The sequence below is a fragment of the Pygocentrus nattereri genome, chromosome 3 (genome assembly GCF_015220715.1).
Source record: "Pygocentrus nattereri isolate fPygNat1 chromosome 3, fPygNat1.pri, whole genome shotgun sequence".
In the NCBI taxonomy this organism is placed as follows: domain Eukaryota; kingdom Metazoa; phylum Chordata; class Actinopteri; order Characiformes; family Serrasalmidae; genus Pygocentrus; species Pygocentrus nattereri.
In genome coordinates, this window is record NC_051213.1 from 48,023,516 (window position 1) to 48,047,168 (window position 23,653).

Consider the following 23,653-nt stretch of genomic DNA (forward strand, 5'->3'; position numbering starts at 1 on the left):
TTTCTGTGAGGGAGCTTTCAGAGGTGGACGTCTGGTTCCTATCACCTCCACTAGAACAGCAGGCCACTCTGAATGAGATGCATAACCATGCAGACAGTGTGTGGAACTTGCGCGAAAATAGCATCACATACCTGGAGACGTTTGTTTAATCTATTTATTACTGTATTGTTGACAATGCATATACAGTACGCAATGCAGTGCATTCGAGAGTGCAATTGTTCGATGTCAAAAAGAAACTTGATTTGATACAGATAAATGAATCTTAGTGCGCAACAGAGACCAAAACAATTGCGATGATGATATGAAGCAATACAATCACGCTGGATGTGACATGACTGAAGAATGACCTGCATTACATATGAGTACAATGATTCACATTCATGTTTATTGTTGTCCACAGAAGCTGAGCTGTGATTGGTTCAGGAGGCTCACGGCTCACAGTAAAACCCAGGGCTCATTTGCATACTGTGACAGCGTGCAGCACTAACTGATAATGCTGCGTCCTGCTGTGTAGTGCATGCAGTCCTACAGCGAGCTGAAGAAGGCCAGGAGCCCGGTGTCTGGAGAAGGATGGGCCAGCAGCTTCTGGATCTGTGCGCAGAAATGAAGGACATTCGTTAAAGGTTTAGACCAGGGGTGTCAAAACTCAAACACTCAGGCTGCGTCCACATGACCTGTTTTTTGCCCTAATGCGACTCAGATCCGATGTTTTCAGGGCTGTGTGGACACAAGTCGCTTTCATATGTGGTCCAAGATTGGATCCGATTCGTGGACGTGTGACTTTAATGTGACGCTCAGATCGGAATTCATGCGCCATCGTTCAGCGTTACCATGGCAGCAGCGCCGAACAGACGTTAAAGCCTGTGAACGGTGGAAAAGCAGCTGATCTCAGCTTTTCCTCCTCCGTCTGGCTCTAATAATGAAGCCGAGAGCTGATCAGAGTTAATGATCTTCTCAGCGAAGCTCGTTCTGCTCGTTAGTTTGTGCTGATGATGCAGTGATTCAGTCACGTGACGTTAATGAGTAGGAGGAGCTCATGAGGGTCATTTCATCACATTAATGACAGATTTGAGTCTCTTACCTAAACGAGTGTGAATCGGATTTGAGCAACGAGGCTTGTAATAGTGAACGTAGCTTTAAAAGGGCCGTATAAAAAAACTTATGCTTTCATGTCATTTTAAATAACATTTTGCTACATAACACCTGCTCTGTGAGGGTCCATGGGGGTCCTGACCACTGGAGAACAGGGTAACAGAGTATCAGAGAAACAGATGGACTACAGTCTGTAACTGTAGAACTACAGAGTGCAGCTATACAGTAAGTGGAGCTGATAAAGTGGACAGTGAGCGTAGAAACGAGGAGGTGGTCAGGACGTTCTGCCTGATCGCTGTATATTTAATTCCTGACACCAAACCAGAAAACCTCTGACGCTGTCAAGCAGCATTATGCAGTGATAAGTGCTGTGCCGATGAACATAATCATTTTCTGTGTTTTATTAATATTGCTGCACCTCTTTAAAGTTGGGGTGCTTCGCGTCCTGCACCAGCTGCAGCAGGACTCCCTCTGTGGTGGTGAGAAACGCGCCGCTCTGCTTCAGCCGCGACAGAGCAAACAAGCGGTCCGTCTGACTGAGGGGAAAGCGCGCGGTCAGCTCATCCATCTTTAATATGAGGGCGCTGAAGCCTGTGTTTAAGTTGCGTAACGAGAAGCCGTAAGTTTAGAGTTACCTTCGAGCCGAAACAGCATCTGCAACAATGTGCACCTCCATCCCTCTCTCCAGCAGGTCATAGGCTGTACACTGCAGAGATACAGCAGAGGTTATAATCATTCAGCCTATTCCTGCGTTCGGCCTTCACAAGCACACATTATTACATTATTCCAGAGTTTTCCAACCTAATCTTTGTTTGCTGAATCTGGAGCATCCGGTCGATTAGCACAGACAGTAATCTCACAACGTTTCCCTGAACTCAGAAAAGAACTGAAAACCTGCTGATTTAAAACTCGCTTATAATGGAAGTCAATGGGGCAGCTGCTGAATTCCACGGATAAACGTTTGGAATACATATATATATAATAGTAGTGGGGTGACGTCTAGGCTGTCCAGTTTTGGGCACATGCCAGAATTAATGACTGCTCATTATGAAGTAACTGCATAGATTACAGTGCAAACCAGTTGAGTGATTTCTGGCCTTTGGACAGTGACTGCGCATCACCATTCCTACCTACCTACCTACCTTTATTGATCCCGGAGGGAAATTGCAGTGTTTCAGTAGCCTGGCATGACTAACTTTGAGGTGCATCAATATTGTCGTGTAAAGTAAAGTGCACAGTGAAAAGTGTCGTTACAGTAGTAGTTGTGACAGACTGCACAGTGTGTATTAATCAGAGAGGAGATACATTGATGTGGTTCAGCACATTTCAGACAGCAGGAGATCAGTACCTTCTCTGCAGTAAGAATTCCTGTAGAGCCTTATAGCAGAAAAAGCAGGTTTTTCGTGCTTTGTGAGTTGTCACAAGCCTCCTATATGAGTTTAGATGAGAGCAACAGTTCACAAACACCACTACACCTCTCTGACAGAGCCAACTACTCAGATTTACAGCTAAATTTGACCGAAGGAAGTTTCAAATCCACTGGTTTTAAAGACTAACTCCACCAAATTTTCAAAATGCACACATAATTCAATCGTTGAGATGTAAACAGAGTGGGTTTGGTGTGAAACGGTTCAGACGTCTTTACAGTGGTGGTGATAGGAACCAGACGTCGCCATGACTACAACACAGATATAGATACTTTATTTACCATCCAGAACCACCAGAGAACCCACACGAGTCTTCTGAGCTTTATATGGAATATAGATGAAGGAAAATAGTGGAAAATCTTTTCTTTGGGAACTATTTTGCCTTACGTCGCCCTGCATGTATCGCTTCACCATTAATAAGTTTTAAAAAGTACATTGTAGCCCAAAGGTTTATTTTAAAATGGTCAGAACAATGACATCAGGCGGTGAATTCATAACCATTTCATGTACTGTCTGTAAAGGGGGCTTTTAGAGGGGGACGTCTGGTTCCTATCACCACCACTGTGAACAGCTCTGACTCGGTAAGTTTCTCTCGAAGGGATCGTTTCACACCGAACCGCTCTGAAAATCAGTCACATGCGACTGAAGTAGCAGACAAGGCTGAAAAAAGCTGGAGTATGCTATTCAACATGATGTGAGAGAATACCGCGATGCAGGCTTGGGCCTCAATGCCACAGAGTATGGCCTGCTTTGGGTTCCCCAGGCTTTTCAGCTCCTCCTCTACGGTGTCGGTCAGCATGGAGAAGCGTGTTTTGGTGTGAGTCTTCAGACCCTCGGCCCCCAGCTCCGGGACGGTGGGGCCCAGACCTTTAGGGTACTGCTCGGTCAAAATCGGAGGGATAGCCAGGATCCGACAAGCCTGCAGCACAGCAGAGGAAAGCAAGGCTGCTTGTGTCAGATGTAATAACGAGCAGCTGTTTTATAACGACTCTATCATGGTTATACTACAGTTATAACATATGACGTGAAGCAGAGTGAAACTCTCTTACTCAACCACAGTAAAATCAGCCGCAGGCAGATTATTTATTTCAGAAGAACGGCAACAAAGTACAACATTACATACAGTAACGCTACATATTATTAATAATAATTAAGAGTCTGAGAAGCTCAGAGAGCTGAAGCTAACCCAGCATAACCAAAAGCTGGTGAGCTAGGCCATCCGTCTGTGGCAGGTCCGTATGAGGAGCGGAGCAGGCTAGGGGTGTTAGACACAGCTGTCAATCAAGCTGCTCATTAGACACGCCCACTCCGTTCTTAGATTGGTCTGATCAGCAGTTTTTAAGCCACGTTTTACCATATTTATATCTTACACTGATCAGGCCTAACACCCTGACCACCTCCTCGTTTCTACGCTCACTGTCCACCTTATCAGCTCCACTGACCGTATAGCTGCACTCTATAGTTCTACAGTTACAGACTGTAGTCCATCTGTTTCTCTGATACTCTGTTACCCTGTTCTTCAGTGGTCAGGACCCCCATGGACCCTCACAGAGCAGGTACTGTTTGGGCAGTGGATCATTCTCAGCACTGCAGTCACACTGACGTGGTGCTGGTGTGTTAGTGTGTGCTGCGCTGGTATGAGTGGATCAGACACACCTTTTAAAACACCTCAGTGTCCCTGCTGGACTGAGAATAGTCCACCAACCAAAAATATCCAGCTAGCAGTGTCCTGTGGGCAGCGTCCTGTGGGTAGCGTCCTGTGACCCCTGATGAAGGACTAGAGGATGACCAACACAAACCGTGCAGCAGCAGATGAGCCGTCGTCTCTGACTTTACATCTACAAGGTGGACCAGAGTGGACAGTGAATGGACACAGTGTTTTAAAACTCCAGCAGCACCACTGTGTCTTTAATACTGTACTCTTTGAGTCACTGTAAACATTTGTGTGAGTGCACAGTAGCAGACAGTACAATGAATATGAGCCACTAAGTCAACTTAAACTCCTGGCCAGAAATACTGGGCCAAGCCCAACATGGCAAATCATTAAAGTTTTCCTATCCATTTCTTTAATTGCTGACGTTTTGTGAGTAAATTTGCAGACAGAAAGAGGAGCCAGTCTCGTTCCACTGAGCGTCGACAGCTGAAAAACACTGCCGAGCCAGTTTGTGTTTATTGTGAGACCAGATATTCTCTACAGGGTACAAGTCTGGACTCTGACCAGCCAAAACCAGCAGTAAAAACCACGATATTTTGGGCTTGGCCCATTTTTCTGCCCAGGAGAGTAGGTAGCAAGTAACGTGGGTAATCAGCCAATTTGGCCTCCGTCAATAAATAACATATCATTAATACAAACCGCGGTGACCTGTGATTGCCGAGCAGCCACGGCTATGCTTTTAAAAGCACAGTGGTCTTTAAAGCCTTGGCGCGGGTGGAATTCATCTGCCGTGTGTGGTTATATGTCTATCAGGGATTTCGGGACCGTTTGTGACGTGGCTCAGCCAATCAGATCTGTTGAACTGAAAGCATCTGTATTTTCATGCACCTTGTTTTTATGTGTTTTTCTGATCAAACGTCTCATTTCAACGGGAGACCGTCCAGTTTGTGGTCACTACAGTCACGGTGAAAACGAAGGTACGGCATGAACAGCAACGTTACGAGCGTAAAAAGCGTAGAGCTCCTCAGACACGCCAAACATCTCATTTCAACTTTTATGACTAATACTGCATTTTAAACTGCCCTTCATTCCTACAAATCAAAGTTCAGCCTCTTTTTTGGCCAAGAAGACAAGATTATCTGCCTTTCCAGCATTTAAGGTGGAACCGTTTCCCATTCCACCATTTAAGGTGGAACCGTTTCCCATTCCAGCATTTAAGGTGGAACCGTTTCCCATTCCACCTTTTAATGTGGAATCGTTTCCCATTCCACCATTTAAGGTGGAACCGTTTCCCATTCCAGCATTTAAGGTGGAACCGTTTCCCATTCCAGCATTTAAGGTGGAACCGTTTCCCATTCCACCTTTTAATGTGGAATCGTTTCCCATTCCACCATTTAAGGTGGAACCGTTTCCCATTCCACCATTCAAGGTGGAACCGTTTCCCATTCCACCATTTAAGGTGGAACCGTTTCCCATTCCATCATTCAAGGTGGAACCGTTTCCCATTCCACCATTTAAGGTGGAACCGTTTCCCATTCCACCATTCAAGGTGGAACCGTTTCCCATTCCACCATTTAAGGTGGAACTGTTTCCCATTCCACCATTTAAGGTGGAACCGTTTCCCATTCCACCTTTTAATGTGGAACCGTTTCCCATTCCACCATTTAAGGTGGAACCGTTTCCCATTCCACCATTTAAGGTGGAACCGTTGGAAATTTAGCTAGTTACCTACCAAGACATCAGCTACTACTGGCAGGTTTTATGCTTGTTATGAAGAAAAGGACCATAATACACTGAAAAGTCATTAAACTAAGATAACACAACGGTTATCGTCATGTTTAACGGGGAAAATATTGACATTTACGGGTTTCTTTGGTTTCTTGTGCGGCCGTCTTGCTCATATCACTCTGTTCGGAGTGAGTCTCTGAAAAACCTGTTTGGAGGGTCATGTGGCCCTAACACCACCCTACCCCTCCATCTCAGCAAGAATCGGGACCCCTTACCTCTAGACATGACCGTGGGCTAAGTGGTAGAGATGAGGGCTGAAAAGGGACTGAACCAGCATCATGTATCGTGAAAACGTCTTAATAGTATCGTGATACTAGATTGTTTTTCCATATCGCCCACCTCTGTGTGCATCGGCTGGGTATCGACATCGGCCCACGGTTCCTATATCAGCGCACCCCCACTGTAGAGCAGCACAGGTGAGCGGTACTGACCTGTATTGCTCCGTTTCAGAGTACTTTTAATAATATTAATAACACTTTTGCTCAAGTACATTAGCGCAGAAAGGAATCTAGATTTTCGTCCTTCAATCTCAGCCACGGTTCTTTGTTACTGGGTTTAAATTGATGTGCTGTGCTGGTTCAGCTCCTGTTCTGCTTTATTGTTGCTCACTCCTCTCACTTTGGAGCTTTAGCATGTTATTTTAGGCCAAAAGGAGAAGAATGGAGTCTGCCACGCTTCAGTGCCTCTGCTGATAGACGCTTGGACGCTCTACAGGGGAACTCCCCGCTCCAAGGCCTTTTTCACTCCAGCGTTCTTTGTGGCTTTTCTTTACGTCAAATTTAGTCGTTACTGTATTAGATTCACCACGTTTTACTTGAGAACTGTTGTTTGAGTCGAGCTGCTCCACCTTCCGCTGGCGAGTGGGCTCGTTTACCGGCACCGTTTATAATCCAAGTTATAGATAAAGATGACACACGGCCACTCAGGCAGGTCGTAACGTGACTCAGAAGCGAAAGTAGGTGCTGCAATGACAGATCACCTGCAGCAGCCTCGCTGCATTGCTCACAACGTTGGTGAAGTGGAAGATGGTGGGCCGAAACTTCTCCTGCATATCGCACAGCAGCAGCACTGAGCTTCTGGCCGAGAGTCTTCCTATTCCTGCCACTGAAAGAGATCGTTTGCGTCAGCTGGGTTTTACTGGAAAATAAAACATGTTCCATTAACACAGCGGCTATTAAACCGTTTTAGCCTAAGGCCCTCTTTGTGGACAGTTAGTGCCACCGAGCTTCATCCTCTGACCCCGTAATAACGTTTAATAACTGTTTACCATTAATAATTATAGTCGTTGTAATAATAATAATAATCACTGTCTCCCATTCTCAGATATGGAAAATCAGATTTAATAAGCCGACAGGGCTCTAGGGGCCACAGGTTTGAGAGCCGCTGCCTTAGCATGTCTGACTTTTTCACGGTAAGCCAAGTTAAAAAGAATAAATCAGTATTTTTTAAAACTTTTCAAACTTCCCTTAAAGGGGAATTCCACAAATTTTTCAGAATTTCTGAATAAGGAGGTAATCAGAGAGATTCAGAGCTGGCTTGGTGTGAAACGGTTCAGACGTCTTTACAGTGGTGGTGATGGGAACCAGGCGTCGCCATGACTACAACACAGATATAGACACTTTATTTACCATCCAGAACCACCGGAGAACCCACACGAGTCTTTTGAGCTTTACATGGAATGTTGATGTTGGGAAAAATAAGGGTTTTCTGGGGGGGGGGTCTATTTTGCCTCACAACACCCTGCATGTATCCCTCCACCATGAATGGATTTTAAGGCTAAAACCTTCTGAAAACTACCGTGAAACAGTGTCTTAGAAATCAGGCAGTCAATTCAGAATCATTTAATGTAGGAACTTTCTGTGAGGGGCTTTTAGAGGGGGACGTCTGGTTCCTATCACCACCACTGTGAACAGTTCTGACTCGGTAAGTTTCTCTAGAACGGAGCGTTTCACACCAAACCGCTCAGAATGAATTAGTTATGCAGAAATTTGGAGAAAAATCAATTAAAATGTGTGTAATCTGCAAACTGTATACCAATGAAAGACACAAACGTGCTCCTTTTTCTTTGCACACTGTGAAGTAAGTGCGGGGACTTGTATGAGGACGTGCAGCGTATTTTAATACTTTGTTTACATCTCAACCATTTAATTAGGAAGGGTTTTTAAAAATTTGGTGAAGGCCCCCTTTAACCAAAGCCTTATTTTTCTAAGCAGTAACCTTATACAACTGCAAAGGGATGAATTGAGCTCATACTAAGGTGCGTTTTCCTTGTGTGAGGCCATGTGGAGGTAACATGCACCAGCTTGACTCAGAGTTACAGCATTACTGTGTTATCAGAGTCACTGTAAGTGGCTTGATGTGAAACGCTCAGTTCTGGAGAAACTGAGTCAGAAGTCACAGAATGCCTGTAAAAGCTCCCTCACAGGAACTTATCATAGAAAACAACTGCTAATATGTTCCCTGACGTCTGGGACTCTGTTCTGATAAGGTTTTAGTCTAAAACGCAGTGGTGGTGACAGGAACCAGACGTCCACCTGATGCTGCCTGATGTCTGACACTGGTTTGTGATACAATTTTGGCCTAAAATGTATTTCAGTCCGTTTATTTTAATCCATTCACGGTGGAAGGACACATGAAGGCAAAATATTAAGATTAAGGGACCCTTATTAGTCCCACAGCGGGGAAATTTCTCCTCCACATTTAACCCATCCATGAAGTGAAACACCACATACACACTAGTGAGCACACTTGCCCGGAGCGGTGGGCAGCCCAATCCGCAGCGCCCGGGGAACAGTTGGGGGTTAAGTGTCTTGCTCAAGGACACCTCAGTCACAGGGATTGAACTGACGACCTTCCAGTCACAAGGCTGGTTCCCTAACCTCCAGCCCACGACTGCCCCCAAAGAAAACAGACTTTCCACTATTGTACCATCATCATCGTTACCATTGGATGGTAAATAAAACGGCTACATTTGTGTTGTAGACACAGCGACGTCTGGTTCCTATCAGCACCACTGTAAAGAGAAATTCAATGTCTGTAAATTTCTCTGAAACAGACCAGCTTATATCAAACTGCTCCACATGCACTCCTCAAGACATTTTAGAACATAGGTGCCTCTTTAACACCTGAGGCTGGACACAGCAACACACTTACTATCAGCAAAGGCCTGTGATCTTCACAGCTGACTGCAGAACCTGGTGGAGGAGCAGCTCAGCAGCACTGTGGTGGGTCTGTAAGGCCAGAGAAACCCTGTTTAACACTGTTTAACACTGAGTTTACAGTATTACACACTCCACTGTGAAGGCAAGGCCGGCTGACGCCCACCAGCAGCACGCCAATCAGAATCCAGCAGTATGATTGACAGCTCATGCATGCAATCAGTGGGCTACATTTGCAAAACACGGGTTAGCTCTCACTGCTCTGGACAATGAACGTGCACATTTGCAGTTTGCGAGGCTGTAAATGGCTGCACCATTTAAGGTGGAACGGGTAAATTCCACTAAGAAGCAGCAGCGACATGCTGCTTCACCCTTGCTTATCCTGAAAGAACCGCCTAAACATAACCCAACCACAAAATCTGAAGTGTGAAACGACACTAAAGACATTACCAAGAACAAAAAAATGGACTCGTCCGTCCTTCCGTGCAGAACAAAACATCCACTAGGGGGCGCTGTCGAAGAAATACGAGCTTTCCTTAAAGGGGAACTCCACCATTTTTTCAAAAGCTCTACATAATTAGCTGGTTAAAATGTAAACAGTCATTCGGAGCGGTTTGGCGTGAAGTGCTCCTTTCTAGAGGAACTCAGCGAGTCAGAAGTGTTCACAGTGGTGGTGATAGGAACCAGACGTCCACCTCTAAACGCGCTCCCTTACAGGAAGTTCCTACATGAAACAGTTATGAATTCACTGCCTGGCGTCTGACCTTATTATTATTATTATTATTTTGATTTTAAAAATGGCTAAAATGTATTTTAATTAATTTATTTTTATGGAAGGATACATAAAGGGCAAATAAAATGTTGAACCTAGATTAAAAATAAACAGGCTTACATTTAGACCGTCATTTGAATCCAGAATTACTTCTACAGTTAATCTAGATTTAAACTTCACTGATGAATTAAATTTAAACTATAAATAAATCCCGAGTCCAATCCAATGACCTCCACTCTGAATGACCCTCAACCAGCGTAGTGAGAAATTTTGAAGGGAAGAAAAAAAGCTGGAATTTCCCTTTAATTCCCTTTCATTATTGCCTTCTTTCATGCGAATAAATCGCATTTTTACCACAATTTTTTAACGTATTATTTCACAAATATTTCAGCAGAGATCTCAAACAAAACAAACCCGCCCTCTGACTTTTATTGTGAAAACTGCCCCGGAAGTGCCGCTGAGTTTAGCCAAGCGCACTCTTTCGGCCTCGGCTGGGTTTCTCTGTTTATTTCTTGTGTTTTTGTTGTTTGTTGTTTTGTTGTTTGTGGCTCGTCCATCGCTGCGGGACTCCGCGGAGCTCGGATGGAGCCGTGACGGGCCGAGCGCTTCGGAAACGCCCGCGGGAGCGCCGTCACTTCAGCTGCAGCGGATGCTAATGCTAACCTTTGTATCGCTCGGTGGGCTTCGCTAGCAGCCAGGACCCCTTTCTGCCCATCTGGAGACGCGGAACCGGGAGTTCGGGGCTCGTCCGAGCGCATTCTGCCCGCTTTGAGCTCCGCTGTTATTGGGTTCTGGGCGTGTTCGTAGCCGCTGGACTGCTAGCTGCGTGTTAGCCACCGCTAGCCAGCTCGTCCCCCTCCGTGTTGGAGTCCGACGCTGAAAAATGTCCGATTTTGACGAGTTCGAGCGGCAGCTGACCGAGAACAAACAAGGTGAGACAGCCAGGCTTTCCAGTCCGGGCTGGGATGAGGAGCCACCGGGGGGCTTTCGCTGGGGAGCTGCTGGGTCGTGGTGGGATAGCTAAGTGGCTAACTCGGCAAGCTGAGGCTCCAGCTCGTGTGTCGTTGTTTGGCCGGAGCAGCTGGACCAGGAGGCTGTCCGCAGCCCCGCAGCCCCCCGGCCCACTAATTCAAATTAACCCACCTTTACTGCACCAAACAACAACTGAGAGGGCGATAAACCAAATAAACGATATTTCCAGCGAGTGTTGAAGGTTAAACGCCTTTCACTCCTGGAGCAGCAGCACTCTGTGATGTCTACTTGAAGGCATATAGTGCGCCCTATATGCGAAGTTTAGAAGCACGAGTTCTCTATAAGAACCAGGCCGTGCTTAAATGGTTCTTTGCATGGCGAAAGGCTCTTCAGATGGATGGGGGACGTCGTGCACCCTTACATAGACGAGACGTCATACAGGCTTAAAGAGAGGACTGAAGATTAAGAGACCCTTATTAGTCCCACAACGGCGTTTAACCCATCCATGCAGTGAAACACCACACACACACACACACACACACACACACTAGGGGGCAGAGAGCACACTCGCCCGGAGTGGTGGGCAGCCCAATCCGCAGCGCCCGGGGACCACTTGGGGGTTAGGTTGCTCAAGGACACCTCAGTCATGGGCTGTCGGGTCTGGGGATCGAACCGGCGACCTTCCGGTCACGAGGCTGGTTACCTAACGTCCAGCCCACGACCACCCCCCTATTTCCAGGGTTGTTTAGTAAAAGTAATGGTTCTGTTTAGAACCGTGGAACCGTGCATGGTGAAAGCGTTCTTCAGATTGATGGAGAATGTGTTGTTTTGTTCGGTGTAGAACGTTTCTGAAGGTGGTTCTGGGTTCTGCTATTAATACGATGTCACATTGTGACGTTTTGAATTGGTCCTATACAGAACAGTTTTCAAATAAGTTCTATATAGAACCATGTCCGACGCATTCTAAGTCAGCATGAAGAACCGGTTCTCCATGCAGAGCACCGCTAAGCATGAAATGGTTCTGTGTAGAACTCGTGGCAGACGGTGTTTTCAAAATTCTATTGAAAAGTGAGAAGTGATGAAGGCGAAGATACACGGTTTGTTCCAGCAGGGACGTTAAGGGTTTCTTACAGATTTAGGATATAACGAGGAAAACGTGTGATCATTTCTGTAATAACGGTGGTATTACTGGTAATATAGAACTGATATTCTGTGTGTTTAAAGCAGCTCCAAATAATGTATATAAAAAAAAAATGATGAGTGGTTTTGCTGCGACTGCTTATGAATGGTCTAGAATCATAGCAATATATATTTATATATAGTGAAGTGAAACGCCACATACACACTAGTGAGCACACACACACTAGGGGGCACACACTAGACTTGCCCGGAGCGGTGGGCAGCCCTATCTGCAGCGCCCGGGGAGCAGTTGGAGGGTCAGGTGTCTTGCTCAAGGACAAATCGGTCATGTGCTGTCGGCTCTGGGGGTTCCCTAACCTCAAGCCCACGACTGCCCCAACATATACATACATATATATATATATATATATATATATATATATATATATATATATATATATATATATATATATATATATATATATATATATATATTAGTGTGCGTGTGTAGCGTAGCGACACACCTCAGTCTCTTCCGAGAGTCTCTCATTTCTCGCCGTCAGTGATCAGAACAAGGCTTGAGCCAACTGATCATAAGACTGTCATTAATAGCCTATAATAACAATATAATAGGACACATTTGATAATAATAGTTCGATACATAAACAGTAAAGAAAGTCCGAGTACCTTATTGGCTGACTTCACTGTGAGCTCTGACCATTATATTGTTTTATAAGGAATCAAGTCATAGGCTTTAATATGTGTTATACCTACAGGAAATATTAATACAGTACTTCATAATAATTAATACCGATCTTCAGTCCCAGAAGGCACGCCTGGGTGATAATATATTGACGTAGTAATTCTAATTACCGTGATAAATGATGTTGACCGCCTGTAGTACAGTATGAACGATGCTCATTCTTTAGTCTGTTTTTGGAAAGTGTCAGTGTTTTTTCTCCATAATAACCTGAGAACTGGTTTTGCCCTCCCAGCTGACAGAGATAAAGAGAATAAACACCACCGGCGCAGCAGCTCGAGGAGTCGGAGCCGAGATCGGGACCGGAAGAGGAGGAGCAGAGAAAGAGAGGGGAGAGGCAGCCGAGACCACCATGGGGACAGCAAGGACCGCAGACATAGACGGAGGTGCGCCTCAGACTACAGCTTTTGAACCGAGCTCCAGTATATCCTGAGAACCTTTTCTGTACCGATCAGACCCAAAACTGACCAACAGCACAGAGTCAGGTTCTGACAGAATGTTATATTTTAGTTTTATGCTCCAGTAGTTTTTGTAAAACAATGCTTTACTGTTTAATGTTTATTTTAACCATGATGGTGTTTTGTGTTCAGATTCACCAGTTCAGTCTGTATTGCTGTCTTCCCCAGTGGCACAAACATCTAAGGTTTTGCCCTATCATCAGGAGATTGTGAGTTCAAATCCCTGTGAAGCCATGACCAAAAAAAAAAGTCAATAATTATCGGCACATAAACGGCTACGTTTTCGCCAATTCTGATAAAACGGTGGGCCGTCAGTGTCGGCTGACAGCAGTCAGGCCCTCGTATTCAGGCCTGGGTTTTGCAGGAATATGCAGAGAACAGTCGATCGTAAATGATTAAGAAGTGTTTGGCTCGTTTGCTCTTTCTTTTCCTGTCCGTTGTGTGGTTTTCGTAAGCAGCGTAAGACCTGCGCAATCCTTCTCTCTGTCTTTGCAGTCGCTCCCCGCACCGTGAGAAGAAGAAGATTAAAGTGAAAAAGTATTGGGACGTTCCTCCTCCCGGCTTCGAGCACATCACGCCCATGCAGTACAAAGCCATGCAAGGTAAATGACTTCCTTTTTGTTTTTCTTTGTGTCTCGCATTCCTCTGGTACAGCGGTCGGCAGCATGCGGCTCTTTCACGGCTCCACGGCCGAATCAGATCAGTAGGTAATAATAAAATAATCCTCCTCTACAGTAAAATAAAGCTCTGCTGATCCTTCAACACAGTTTAACAGTAAATGGTCTTAAACGCTGGAGTTAATGTAGAACTGCTGATTCACCCTTTAACCCTGAAGATCAGCGCAGACGGCTGGTCACAGTTGAAGAACGAGAAGAAATGTTGAAAAACATTTGAAATTTGTGGGTCCATGTTAACCACACTGTGCATGCAAGATCGCCAGAGAACAGAAGCATTCTGCAAGGACGAGTGGGTGAAACGGCTAAAACAGGCTCCTAGTTTGGTCCCAGAAGTGTTGGCAAGCTGTAAAATCTGCCAAAGGTGGAGTTACTAAGTGCTGACTTAATAGGGTGTCCAAACGTTTGCACATACCTCTGTTTGATTCAAGTTCGCCAAATATAAAGCGACTTCACTGGCGTATTTTTGGATGAGTGGAGGTCGTTTTTACTTCTTTTCGCTTAAAAAAAATTGGTAAAAACGTGCAGTTTCACCAGCGACACCCAAACCTTTTCATTCAACAGGTAGATGTTCTTTGAAGAAGAGTATTGTTATGCAGTTTATCGCAATAATGTATAGACCTGTTGCCCATCCCTACGCTGTGGACACTGTTCAACCCGTTATCCTGTGTTTTGTCCACAGCTGCTGGACAGATTCCTGCCACTGCCCTTCTTCCCACAATGACCCCTGAGGGTCTGGCCGTGACCCCGACTCCCGTGCCTGTTGTGGGAAGCCAAATGACCCGCCAGGCGCGACGACTCTACGTGGGCAACATCCCTTTCGGCATCACAGAAGTACGTAAAAAATAGGAAGTGTGAAAATACATCATGATGCGTTGATATTAGGGTGGCAGTGATTTTGGAATATTTAAATCGATTGTAATGGATTTTGATAATATGCACATGAAAAGCTTATTGTCTGTATTTCACTAGTGTGTAGTTTCTCCAGACGCATTTTCAGTATAGTTTTAAAATTAATTCTGAATCACTGCTCATTGCTGATGCAGGCATTCATTTACGCACAGCTTATATGATCGCTGTAAAAAAGCATTGGTCTGCAGAATGGGGCCTCTGGAGAAGATGCACATAAGGCTAAGGTCACCTTGCACAGTGTTTAGGCTAGAGGGGTGTAAAACCCCCCAGCACTGGGCTGTGGAGCTGTGGAACTGCGTTCTCTGGAGTGATGGGCCTCGAATACTTTTAGGATAAGTTGTGATCCAGAACGAATCGTCGAACACCAGTGCCTGACCTCTCTTATGCTCTCGTGGCTGAATGGAATCAAATGCTCACAGCAATGTTCCAACATACGTCCTGTTAAAACCCTTTATTTCAGAAGAAATACTGGATGAGCAGGTGTCTACAAACTTTTGGACGTGTAGTGTGTATTATTGTATTGGTCAAGCACTTTTTCACAGTTTTGCATTGGTTTAATTGATTGATTTACTATTTTAAGATTTGAAAGTTTAACCATATTTATCCCTGCCAGTATTTCCTTATCACACTTGTGGATTGTGTGTCTCTGTCCTTGTTTACAGGAGTCCATGATGGACTTCTTCAATGCTCAGATGCGGCTTGGAGGCCTAACTCAGGCCCCAGGAAATCCGGTGCTTGCTGTGCAAATCAACCAGGACAAAAACTTTGCCTTCCTGGAAGTATGTCTGCGCGTTACACTCCCTTTATTATTAAGAAACGCTGAAGTCTAATGTCAGACGCTTTAAAATACCTAAACATCCCCCAAAAAATTATGAATAGTTCCTCTTTCTTTTAACGTGTACCTACAAAACCCTTTACTTCATAATCTTACAACTTGAAACTACAAACGTACGTGCATTTGTGAGATCCTGCTGGTGTGGGTTTCCTCCCTTTCATTGATACTCATTGCAGTGTGGGTGCTAATGGCTCCTCATTCAGCTTGCGAAACGCTGCTTTATAGTAAACTGTGGTTACCCTGTTGACTTACCTAATTTGAAATTAATTACAAAGCAGATTCGTGAGAACATGCATTATAATCAGTATATTTTTAACCACCCTTATTGAGTTATTGTTCTGTTCTTTCAGTTCCGTTCGGTGGATGAGACGACGCAGGCCATGGCCTTTGATGGCATCATCTTCCAGGGTCAGAGTCTGAAGATCCGCCGACCGCATGACTACCAGCCTCTGCCGGGCATGAGCGAAAACCCCAGCGTCTATGTGCCAGGTGAGGTCAATTCAACACGCATCGCTTAACTGCAGGCTCTTGTGTAATTAAGCAGTAAACATAGCTGGCTGTGTAGATCATCACAGCTGTGGACCTCAAGTGTCCTTTTGCTTTCTGAAAAACAGATTTACAAAGCTGTATCATCCCTGTCGGAACAAACCGGCTCTCTTTCTCTCTCCCAGGCGTCGTGTCCACAGTGGTGCCCGACTCGGCGCATAAGCTTTTCATTGGCGGGCTGCCCAATTACCTCAATGACGATCAGGTTGGTGGGTTACCACAGTGATGCCATAGCAACAGTCTGCTGTTGGTAAAAGCATAAAAACACCCATCAAGAGAGGTGTGCCTGTAGTTTGAGTTGACCTTAAATTTATTTGAATGTCCTGTAACTTGTTTCTTGTGTGTTTTAACCCTTTTTGTTGGAATTAATTCGGCCTTTAATACATTTGAAGGAGAGGAATGATTTCATAGTAATATAAACAAGCCTAAGTGCAAACCTGTGGATTGTGTACGGTTTAGCACCACAGTTTTGATGTCTTTGGGGTTTTTTGTGACATTTTGGCTCTATGCATTTCTCAGGTGAAGGAGCTCTTGACATCATTTGGTCCTCTCAAAGCCTTTAACCTGGTTAAGGACAGCGCTACTGGCCTTTCGAAAGGCTACGCCTTCTGTGAATACGTTGACGTCAACGTCAGTGACCAGGTAAATCTCTAACCAGTTATATTAGCTGTTCTGTTAAACGCTAAGACTCAAAGTCCAGATTTCAAGTACCTGTATTGAAGGCATGTCCACATATTCGACTGATGCATATGTTAACTTGCCTCAGTTATAGTGTCCGTTTAAGGCTCTGTATAGGAATACAATATTTTTAGGCTTACTGCAATACTACGAATATTGAACAGACGTGGAAAATTCAGGTCCAGAAAGTAAAAATCCTTCCCAGGATTTTCTTCCAACTGCCTGGACAGCTCCGCTGGTGGTTTGATCTAACTAAAGAAGCCAGGCCGTGGGAACAAAATCCTGGGAAGGGTTTTTACTTACTGGACCTGGATTTTACACCTCTGATATTGAAACATTCTGTGTTATTCAGTATTTAAGTAGTTTAGTCTTATAGGCATCTATGTTCTAACATCTACACTGCTGATTGGCCACCTAAATAAAATCTAATTTGCGTGTTCTTGATTAGCCTGCAGCCCATTGCAGTGAGTAAATGCACCCACTTTGTCACTCTGAGGCAGTCTTTGGTCTAATAGATAAAAGCCTGATGAGGATGTTATGTGGGTTGATATGAAATCAGGAGTTCAAGTCTTGCCTAAATCACTAGTGTGTAGTAACAGCAAAGCAGACGGGTTCAGTTCCCCACTCGGGCAGGCACACCGCAGACCTAACACTGCATTTCCATACGCCTGTAACTTGATCAAATCAGACGTCGTTTTAGTTAAGAGCGTCTGCCAAATGCATGGATGCAAATGTAAATTATTTATACTTTGAAACTGTCGTTCAGGAATTAACATTGAAGTCAGCGTATTGAAAATGAACTACACCCAGTCCAGTGTCCACTTAATACAATATAAGATGTAAGGTTGACACTCTTTTTAAACTCTCCACTCTTTTGTCAGGCTATTGCTGGCCTCAATGGCATGCAGCTGGGTGACAAGAAACTCCTGGTCCAGAGAGCCAGTGTTGGATCCAAGAACACTTCCCTGGTGAGTGCAAGATATTTTCACAATGCATGTGTATCAGAATGTGTATCACCAGCAAGACAGTGGTGCAACGTTTAAAGGGAAGTCGAAGTGTAAACAAAATCATTCCGCGTGGTTTGGTGTGAAATGGTTGTTGATTTCTTCACAGTGGTGGCGATAGGAACCAGGGGTCAAATATAGCTATTCACTATTACTGTTCACAAAGTAGTTCATTTGAAACCATGCTTTTCTTTCGGCAGCAGTCTGCCTCACAACACCGTGCATGTTCCTCACCACCATGAATGGCTTTTAAAAATACATTTTAGATCAAAACCTTGGGTCAGAACTGGCTCAGACACCAGGCAGTGTATTCATAGCCTTTTCATGTAATGGTTTTCTGTGAGGGATCTTTTAGAGGTGGATGTCTGGTTCCTATCACCACCACTCTATTTCTCTAGAACTAAGTGTTTCACACCAAACCGCTCGAAATGAAAATCTCAATGATCACACACAAAAAAGTTAATGGTGCAATGTTTTGTTTTCATTTTTTTACTTAATGTCAAACTGGTCACACCGGCAGCATCGACCTGTGCTTAACAACAACACTACAGTCTGTTAATGATCAGCCTGATCACCCAGCACACTCCACACTGAGCTCCACCAGCTCAGAGGACTGTATGCTGTGCACTTCATCTCTGGCTAAGCCTTATTTCTAGTATATTTATATATTTATACAGTTACTGTTTATTAAAGATGTTACCTGAACATTATGCTGCTACTCTCTACCTGCACTGTAGACTTTATATACTGACCACTGTTTACACCACTAGAACTTCTGCATTTACTGTACTGAACTGCAGTTCACCAGCACCTTTCTGTCTATATACCTGATACACTTGAATATCTGACTACGCACTAACTGTCTATACGTCCAGTACACCTGTAACACTTGCCTACGCACATCTTGTCAACACCTGTAACTACTGACTGCACATTCTGTCTGTCTTTTACTGTCTTTTGTCTTTGCACTGCTTACTATGCATCTTTTATTACTGCACTGGAAAAGTAGCCCGATAGTGTTTCGTTATACTGTACTACCCTGTATTGTATAATGACAGTAAAGTTGAATTGAATTAAATGTTTGTAATCAGTTTGGAGACTAGATGGTGACGGACAGTGGGCTGGCATCCAGTCAGCTAGTTGTTACTGTGCAGATTTTTGCGGTTACTACATGCTGGTCGTTGTTGTTTACAGGCTTGCCATAAATGATTTAAGTCTTTATAAGTTGCTCAGTGTTCTTGAAACACTGACTGTACCCACAAACTCTCCCCCACCGCAGACCAGTATAAACCAGACGCCAGTGACGCTGCAGGTGCCGGGCCTGATGAACAGCTCTATGAACCAGATGGGAGGAATCCCCACTGAGGTCCTGTGCCTGATGAACATGGTGTCCCCCGAGGAGCTGCTGGACGACGAAGAATACGAGGAGATCGTGGAGGACGTCAGAGATGAGTGCAGTAAATATGGGCAGGTGAAGAGCATCGAGATCCCGCGGCCTGTGGACGGCCTGGAAGTGCCTGGCACCGGAAAGGTACATCGCACGCACTCACCTTCTTTCACAGTGTCTCGTACTGCAAGTTAAGGAGTAAAAAGCTATTTATGTATTTATATATGAAAGTGGCATTTCAACTGCATCAATTTTGTAATGCCAGAATAGTTCAGAATCAGCTATAGTAACATTTCATTCTTTTTTTAAAATTTATTTATTTATTTAAGGGAACGAGTGAATCTGTGTTAGCTTTTGCTTAGAAGTGCGTGGTTGGAATTATTTTTATTCTGTGTAACATGTTCAGTAATGGATTAAAACAGGTAAAAGGTCTTTCTATGGATGGTGTGTTCATGTCTTTTGAGAAGCCAGTGAGTAAGTACAGTACCCCCACATATGTGCCTCTGTTAGGAAGCATTTCTCTTCCTTTCCTTTACTCCCGTCAAACAGTAGAATAGATGAGTGGTTAGATTGGGATCCGAGTCAAAAGGGAGTCATGAGTGGATTGGATTTTGCTATTCAAATGACTGCTTCCCCATCACTTAACCACATTAGAGCGGCATGACAGGAGGACTTTGGCTATGAGAGCTCAGATCACTCCGGGCAGTTAAGAGGATACATTCAACTGCTATTTGTATTAGACACACATTGATTCAATTTAAAGTGTTTAATAGGCTCCATCTCTCTAGAAGCAGGCTTGCCAAGATATATCCAGACATAGATCCAACTTGCTTCCGATGCCATCAGGCCCCAGCCACCCTTTATCACATGGCTCTGAAATTCCTATCTTTGGCATGGCTTCCATTCAGACGCCATAGCCTTTGCACTGCTATGGGCTTGAGACGTTATGTTATTTAATTGGAAATCAGCTACCTCTTCTATGCACATGCAGTGGGCGGGGGATGTGGTGGCGTGTTTAAAGCTTGAGTGGCACAACCCTCTAAACGTTGGCTCTATCATCAGTTCGGCCCCTGGTGATGCTACAGCCATCTGTGGCCAGGAGCCCCAGAGAGCACAGTTGGCCTCCCCCATCACCCAAACCCGATGGTAGTCAGCGCAGGCGTCTGTTAGCTGACGTCACAGATCTGGCAGTTGCCGCTTTCCTCCGAGCGCGTTCAGCTGTTCAGTGACGTTACGTGAGCAGCAGTTCAAAAAAAGATGCAGTGGCTCTCAGAGGAAGCCAGTGTTAGCCTTCACCCTCCTATCGCTGGTAGTATCCTGTGATTGGGGACGTCCTAACTAGTGGAATTGAAGACGATTAAACTGGAGGGAGGGGGGGGGGGACTGGGGGGACTGAAAAACATTTAATAATTGACAATCTCTATAAATGTAGTAACTTTTTTTGCGATCTTGTTGATCGTAAGTATCGTGTGTTTTTTGCATTTTAAAAAAACATTAAAATATTTGAATAATAATAATAAGAAGAAAGTGTCCAGGTGAATTACCATTACTTAGTGCTAACGAGCTGCTCGAGTGCCGTAGGGACGCTAAAAGAAGGTAGCGTTATTGTTGCGAATGGAGTTTTCATGTTTATGGCCCAAATTGGAGGCGTAGCTCTAGTAGTCATTGTTCAGCACTGGTTTTAGGTAAAGCTTTTTAATATTTTATGTTGTCGCTGATGAATAATATATTTTTTCTCCTTTTGTTTTACAGATCTTTGTGGAGTTCATGTCGGTGTTTGACTCTCAGAAGGCCATGCAAGGGTTAACAGGAAGGAAGTTTGCCAACAGAGTGGTGGTGACCAAATATTGCGACCCAGATGCCTACCACCGCCGAGACTTCTGGTAGAGGGGGAGAGGAATGGAGCAAAGAAAGAGAGAGACATGAAGAGGAGTCTGGTATTTCCAGTCTGCTGTGTTTTTTAGATCATAGGGTTGTGAGAGGGATTGAACAGTTTTTAGGATAACCGGTAACATAACCGGTGTGGGTGTACTGTGCACCCTTCATTGGTGGTGTTATTGACCTTCCCCCCCAACACATGCTAACACTTTTAAATGTAACTCCTGTAAGGCTTCAGGTGTGGAACAGTGACCATTCAAGACATTTCGGTGGAAAAAATAAGGACTTTAAGAATGATTGGGCCTACCTCTAAAAATAAATCTGGATATTAGTACACAGTGACTTTGATGTGTTTTCATTTTCACGTTTTTTGTAAAGGTAGAGACTTACTGCTAAAGCGATAATTTGGGAAGAAATTTACACACCAGTGCCAAAAATTCCTAAAGGTAAAGGTAACACAAGACTTCCCAGTCTCAATATAAACTAGAATAAACCATAAAAATGTATGAGAAATAAACAACCAGAGGTGTTCCCCAAGGTTCTGTTTTAGGCCCAATGTCATTTTGTGTTTATAGTACAGACCACATCTGACTCGCACAGTTTTCCTCTTACCCGCATGTAGTCAATTAGCCAAGACATGTTTGGTGTCTGAAGTTTGCTGCTTTACGATTGCACTGGAGAGACGAGGCTAATATAGCTAACAAGTAATAGAAGCTTATGTCCACAATTAGGGTACTTGAATGTGATTTCGTTCACCAAACTATCGCTTTAATGTAGTGAAGCTCCCAGTAACTCTCTCTTCTTTCCGATCTGCACGCAGAAAAGGACAGGATTAGCAGTGGAACTGGGAGAGAAGGAAGTAAGAAGTTCAGTTGTAATGACACATTTTCAGGTTTGATTTTTGATTCTAAGGTCAAGATGTGAATTTCTTAATATTTTACAGTACTGCGCAAAAGCCAGACACCATGCAGAAGTCATATATTTATTTTCCAGTCCTAACAGCCATTACGTAAGAGTTGTTCATGTTTCAGTGTCGGGAATTAACTACGAGAAAATGATGCCAGCTAAATATGTCAGTATTTCAGTATTCAGTACTTTTACTTTTATTCCAGCTTCCGTTCTTTTCAGGAGACTCACTTTCAGTTCCTCAGAGAATCTGCAGACACACCTCCAGAGTTCAGTCTTAGAAGCTGGTTGATGGTTTTCTGAAGTAATCAAACCCATTCAGTGGTGCTGAGGTCTGGACTCTGGGGTGGTCAGTCCATCCAGCTTCTTTGTTTGATGTGTCCGTCTCCTTTTCTCAGTGAGGTTCTTCTTGATCAGCTACACGTCCTTTCAGACCCACTGCGCTGAGTGGTCTTCTCACAGTGGAAGGATGGACAGAAACACGTGTGGATGTTTTCAAAGTGCTGTTTATCTGAGCAGTTTTGGGGTCGTTAACAGGCCCATTTACTCTGTAGCTTTTGATAATTCTTCTCCAGTTTTAGAAGCTCCTGTTTTTTCCGCTTCCTTTGATTTTCTCCTTTCTTATCCTATCTTCTGTCTAATCTCCTCAGAAGTATCTGCTGAAAAATGAATATCTTGTAATTAGTGGCTGTTTGACTGGATGTTAAGACGAAGGGTCTCTGTCTTTTGCGCAGTATGTTTGTGTTAATACGTTCTCCAGTATCGCCTGCAGCACTGCTCTCTAACAAATGAAACAAATTAACCTCAACAGTCGCATCTTTTTATGAGTTCATGAGCGACTTGAGAACAAAAGTCCAGGCATTTGTCCATAGTGTAAGCCACTCCCCTTCCACCCACTTGATTCTCACAGGCGGCACTCAGATGCCAAGTTTTAATCACTGACACTGGCTGTGTTTACATGCAAAGATTTCTGCCAGTCTGATTGACTCCGTTCCGATTACAGATGAAGACTGAGGTGTTTATGCTCACTCTATTCAACAGTCTGATGAAAATCTCTGTTTACATGGACACAGTAATCACATCCAAAATTACACGCATGCGTAGAGAACCACTTAATGTAGACGTTACCATGACAACCAGCATCCCCTGAGTCCAGTCAGAGTGAGATGAGCAGCAGTGAGCAGTGATTGTGTTTGTAACTGCTTTAAAATGACGTCAGACTCAGGAAAACGTCCTTCACACGTCCTTATTAAAGAAGGCCGAGAGGAAGACGTCGTGCTCTGAGACGCATAAGCTGGACGTCCGTCCCACCGCCGTCTTTTAAAGATCAGAGCATGAACTTCGTCTCCTCTGCAGACCAGTTTCTGCTCCGGCGCGTTGAACGGTATAAACTCTCACTGTGACGCGACGCTCATGCAGAACGGACTGAAACTTTCCGATAGGGAATGTAATCGGATTCAGATTCAGGAGTTTACACAGATATTATTCTTCTATTCAACGGATTATTTACAGGATTACCCACCTCGTTCAACTAGATAGAACCTGTATTCCGAATTGCCTCAATCAGACTGGCCAAGTCCGATTGAGGCGTTTACATGGACGTATTCTATTCCGAATGAGCTATTAGTCGGAT

At 44.3% G+C, this 23,653-nt stretch overlaps 2 protein-coding genes across 6 annotated transcripts; one reads left to right on the forward strand and one right to left on the reverse strand.

Moving 5' to 3' along the window:
- Nucleotides 1–140: 140 nt before the first annotated feature.
- On the reverse strand, nucleotides 141–10,691 carry isoc2 (isochorismatase domain containing 2). 4 transcript variants are annotated; one of them, XM_037537033.1, is made up of 7 exons: nucleotides 10,555–10,691; nucleotides 9,115–9,191; nucleotides 6,941–7,065; nucleotides 3,226–3,438; nucleotides 1,728–1,798; nucleotides 1,511–1,628; nucleotides 141–591 (listed from the first exon to the last, which is right to left on the reverse strand). In XM_037537033.1, coding segments are annotated over exons 2-7 (594 nt in total). In that variant the 5' UTR covers nucleotides 9,116–9,191; nucleotides 10,555–10,691; the 3' UTR covers nucleotides 141–525. The 4 variants fall into 4 exon arrangements, with proteins under 4 accessions (XP_037392930.1, XP_017570102.1, XP_017570101.1 ...); XM_017714613.2 differs by lacking the exon at nucleotides 10,555–10,691 and adding an exon at nucleotides 9,570–9,631; XM_017714612.2 differs by lacking the exon at nucleotides 10,555–10,691 and having other exon boundaries at nucleotides 9,115–9,292.
- u2af2a (U2 small nuclear RNA auxiliary factor 2a) lies at nucleotides 10,688–21,448 on the forward strand. 2 transcript variants are annotated; one of them, XM_017714610.2, is made up of 11 exons: nucleotides 10,688–10,823; nucleotides 12,978–13,128; nucleotides 13,696–13,802; nucleotides 14,557–14,708; nucleotides 15,449–15,565; nucleotides 15,972–16,110; nucleotides 16,293–16,372; nucleotides 16,687–16,809; nucleotides 17,727–17,813; nucleotides 19,129–19,380; nucleotides 20,989–21,448. In XM_017714610.2, the coding sequence occupies exons 1-11, from the start codon at nucleotides 10,775–10,777 to the stop codon at nucleotides 21,121–21,123; spliced, it is 1,392 nt and encodes a 463-aa protein (XP_017570099.1). In that variant the 5' UTR covers nucleotides 10,688–10,774; the 3' UTR covers nucleotides 21,124–21,448. The 2 variants fall into 2 exon arrangements, with proteins under 2 accessions (XP_017570099.1, XP_017570100.1); XM_017714611.2 differs by lacking the exon at nucleotides 10,688–10,823 and having other exon boundaries at nucleotides 12,985–13,409; nucleotides 20,989–21,123.
- Nucleotides 21,449–23,653: the final 2,205 nt, after the last annotated feature.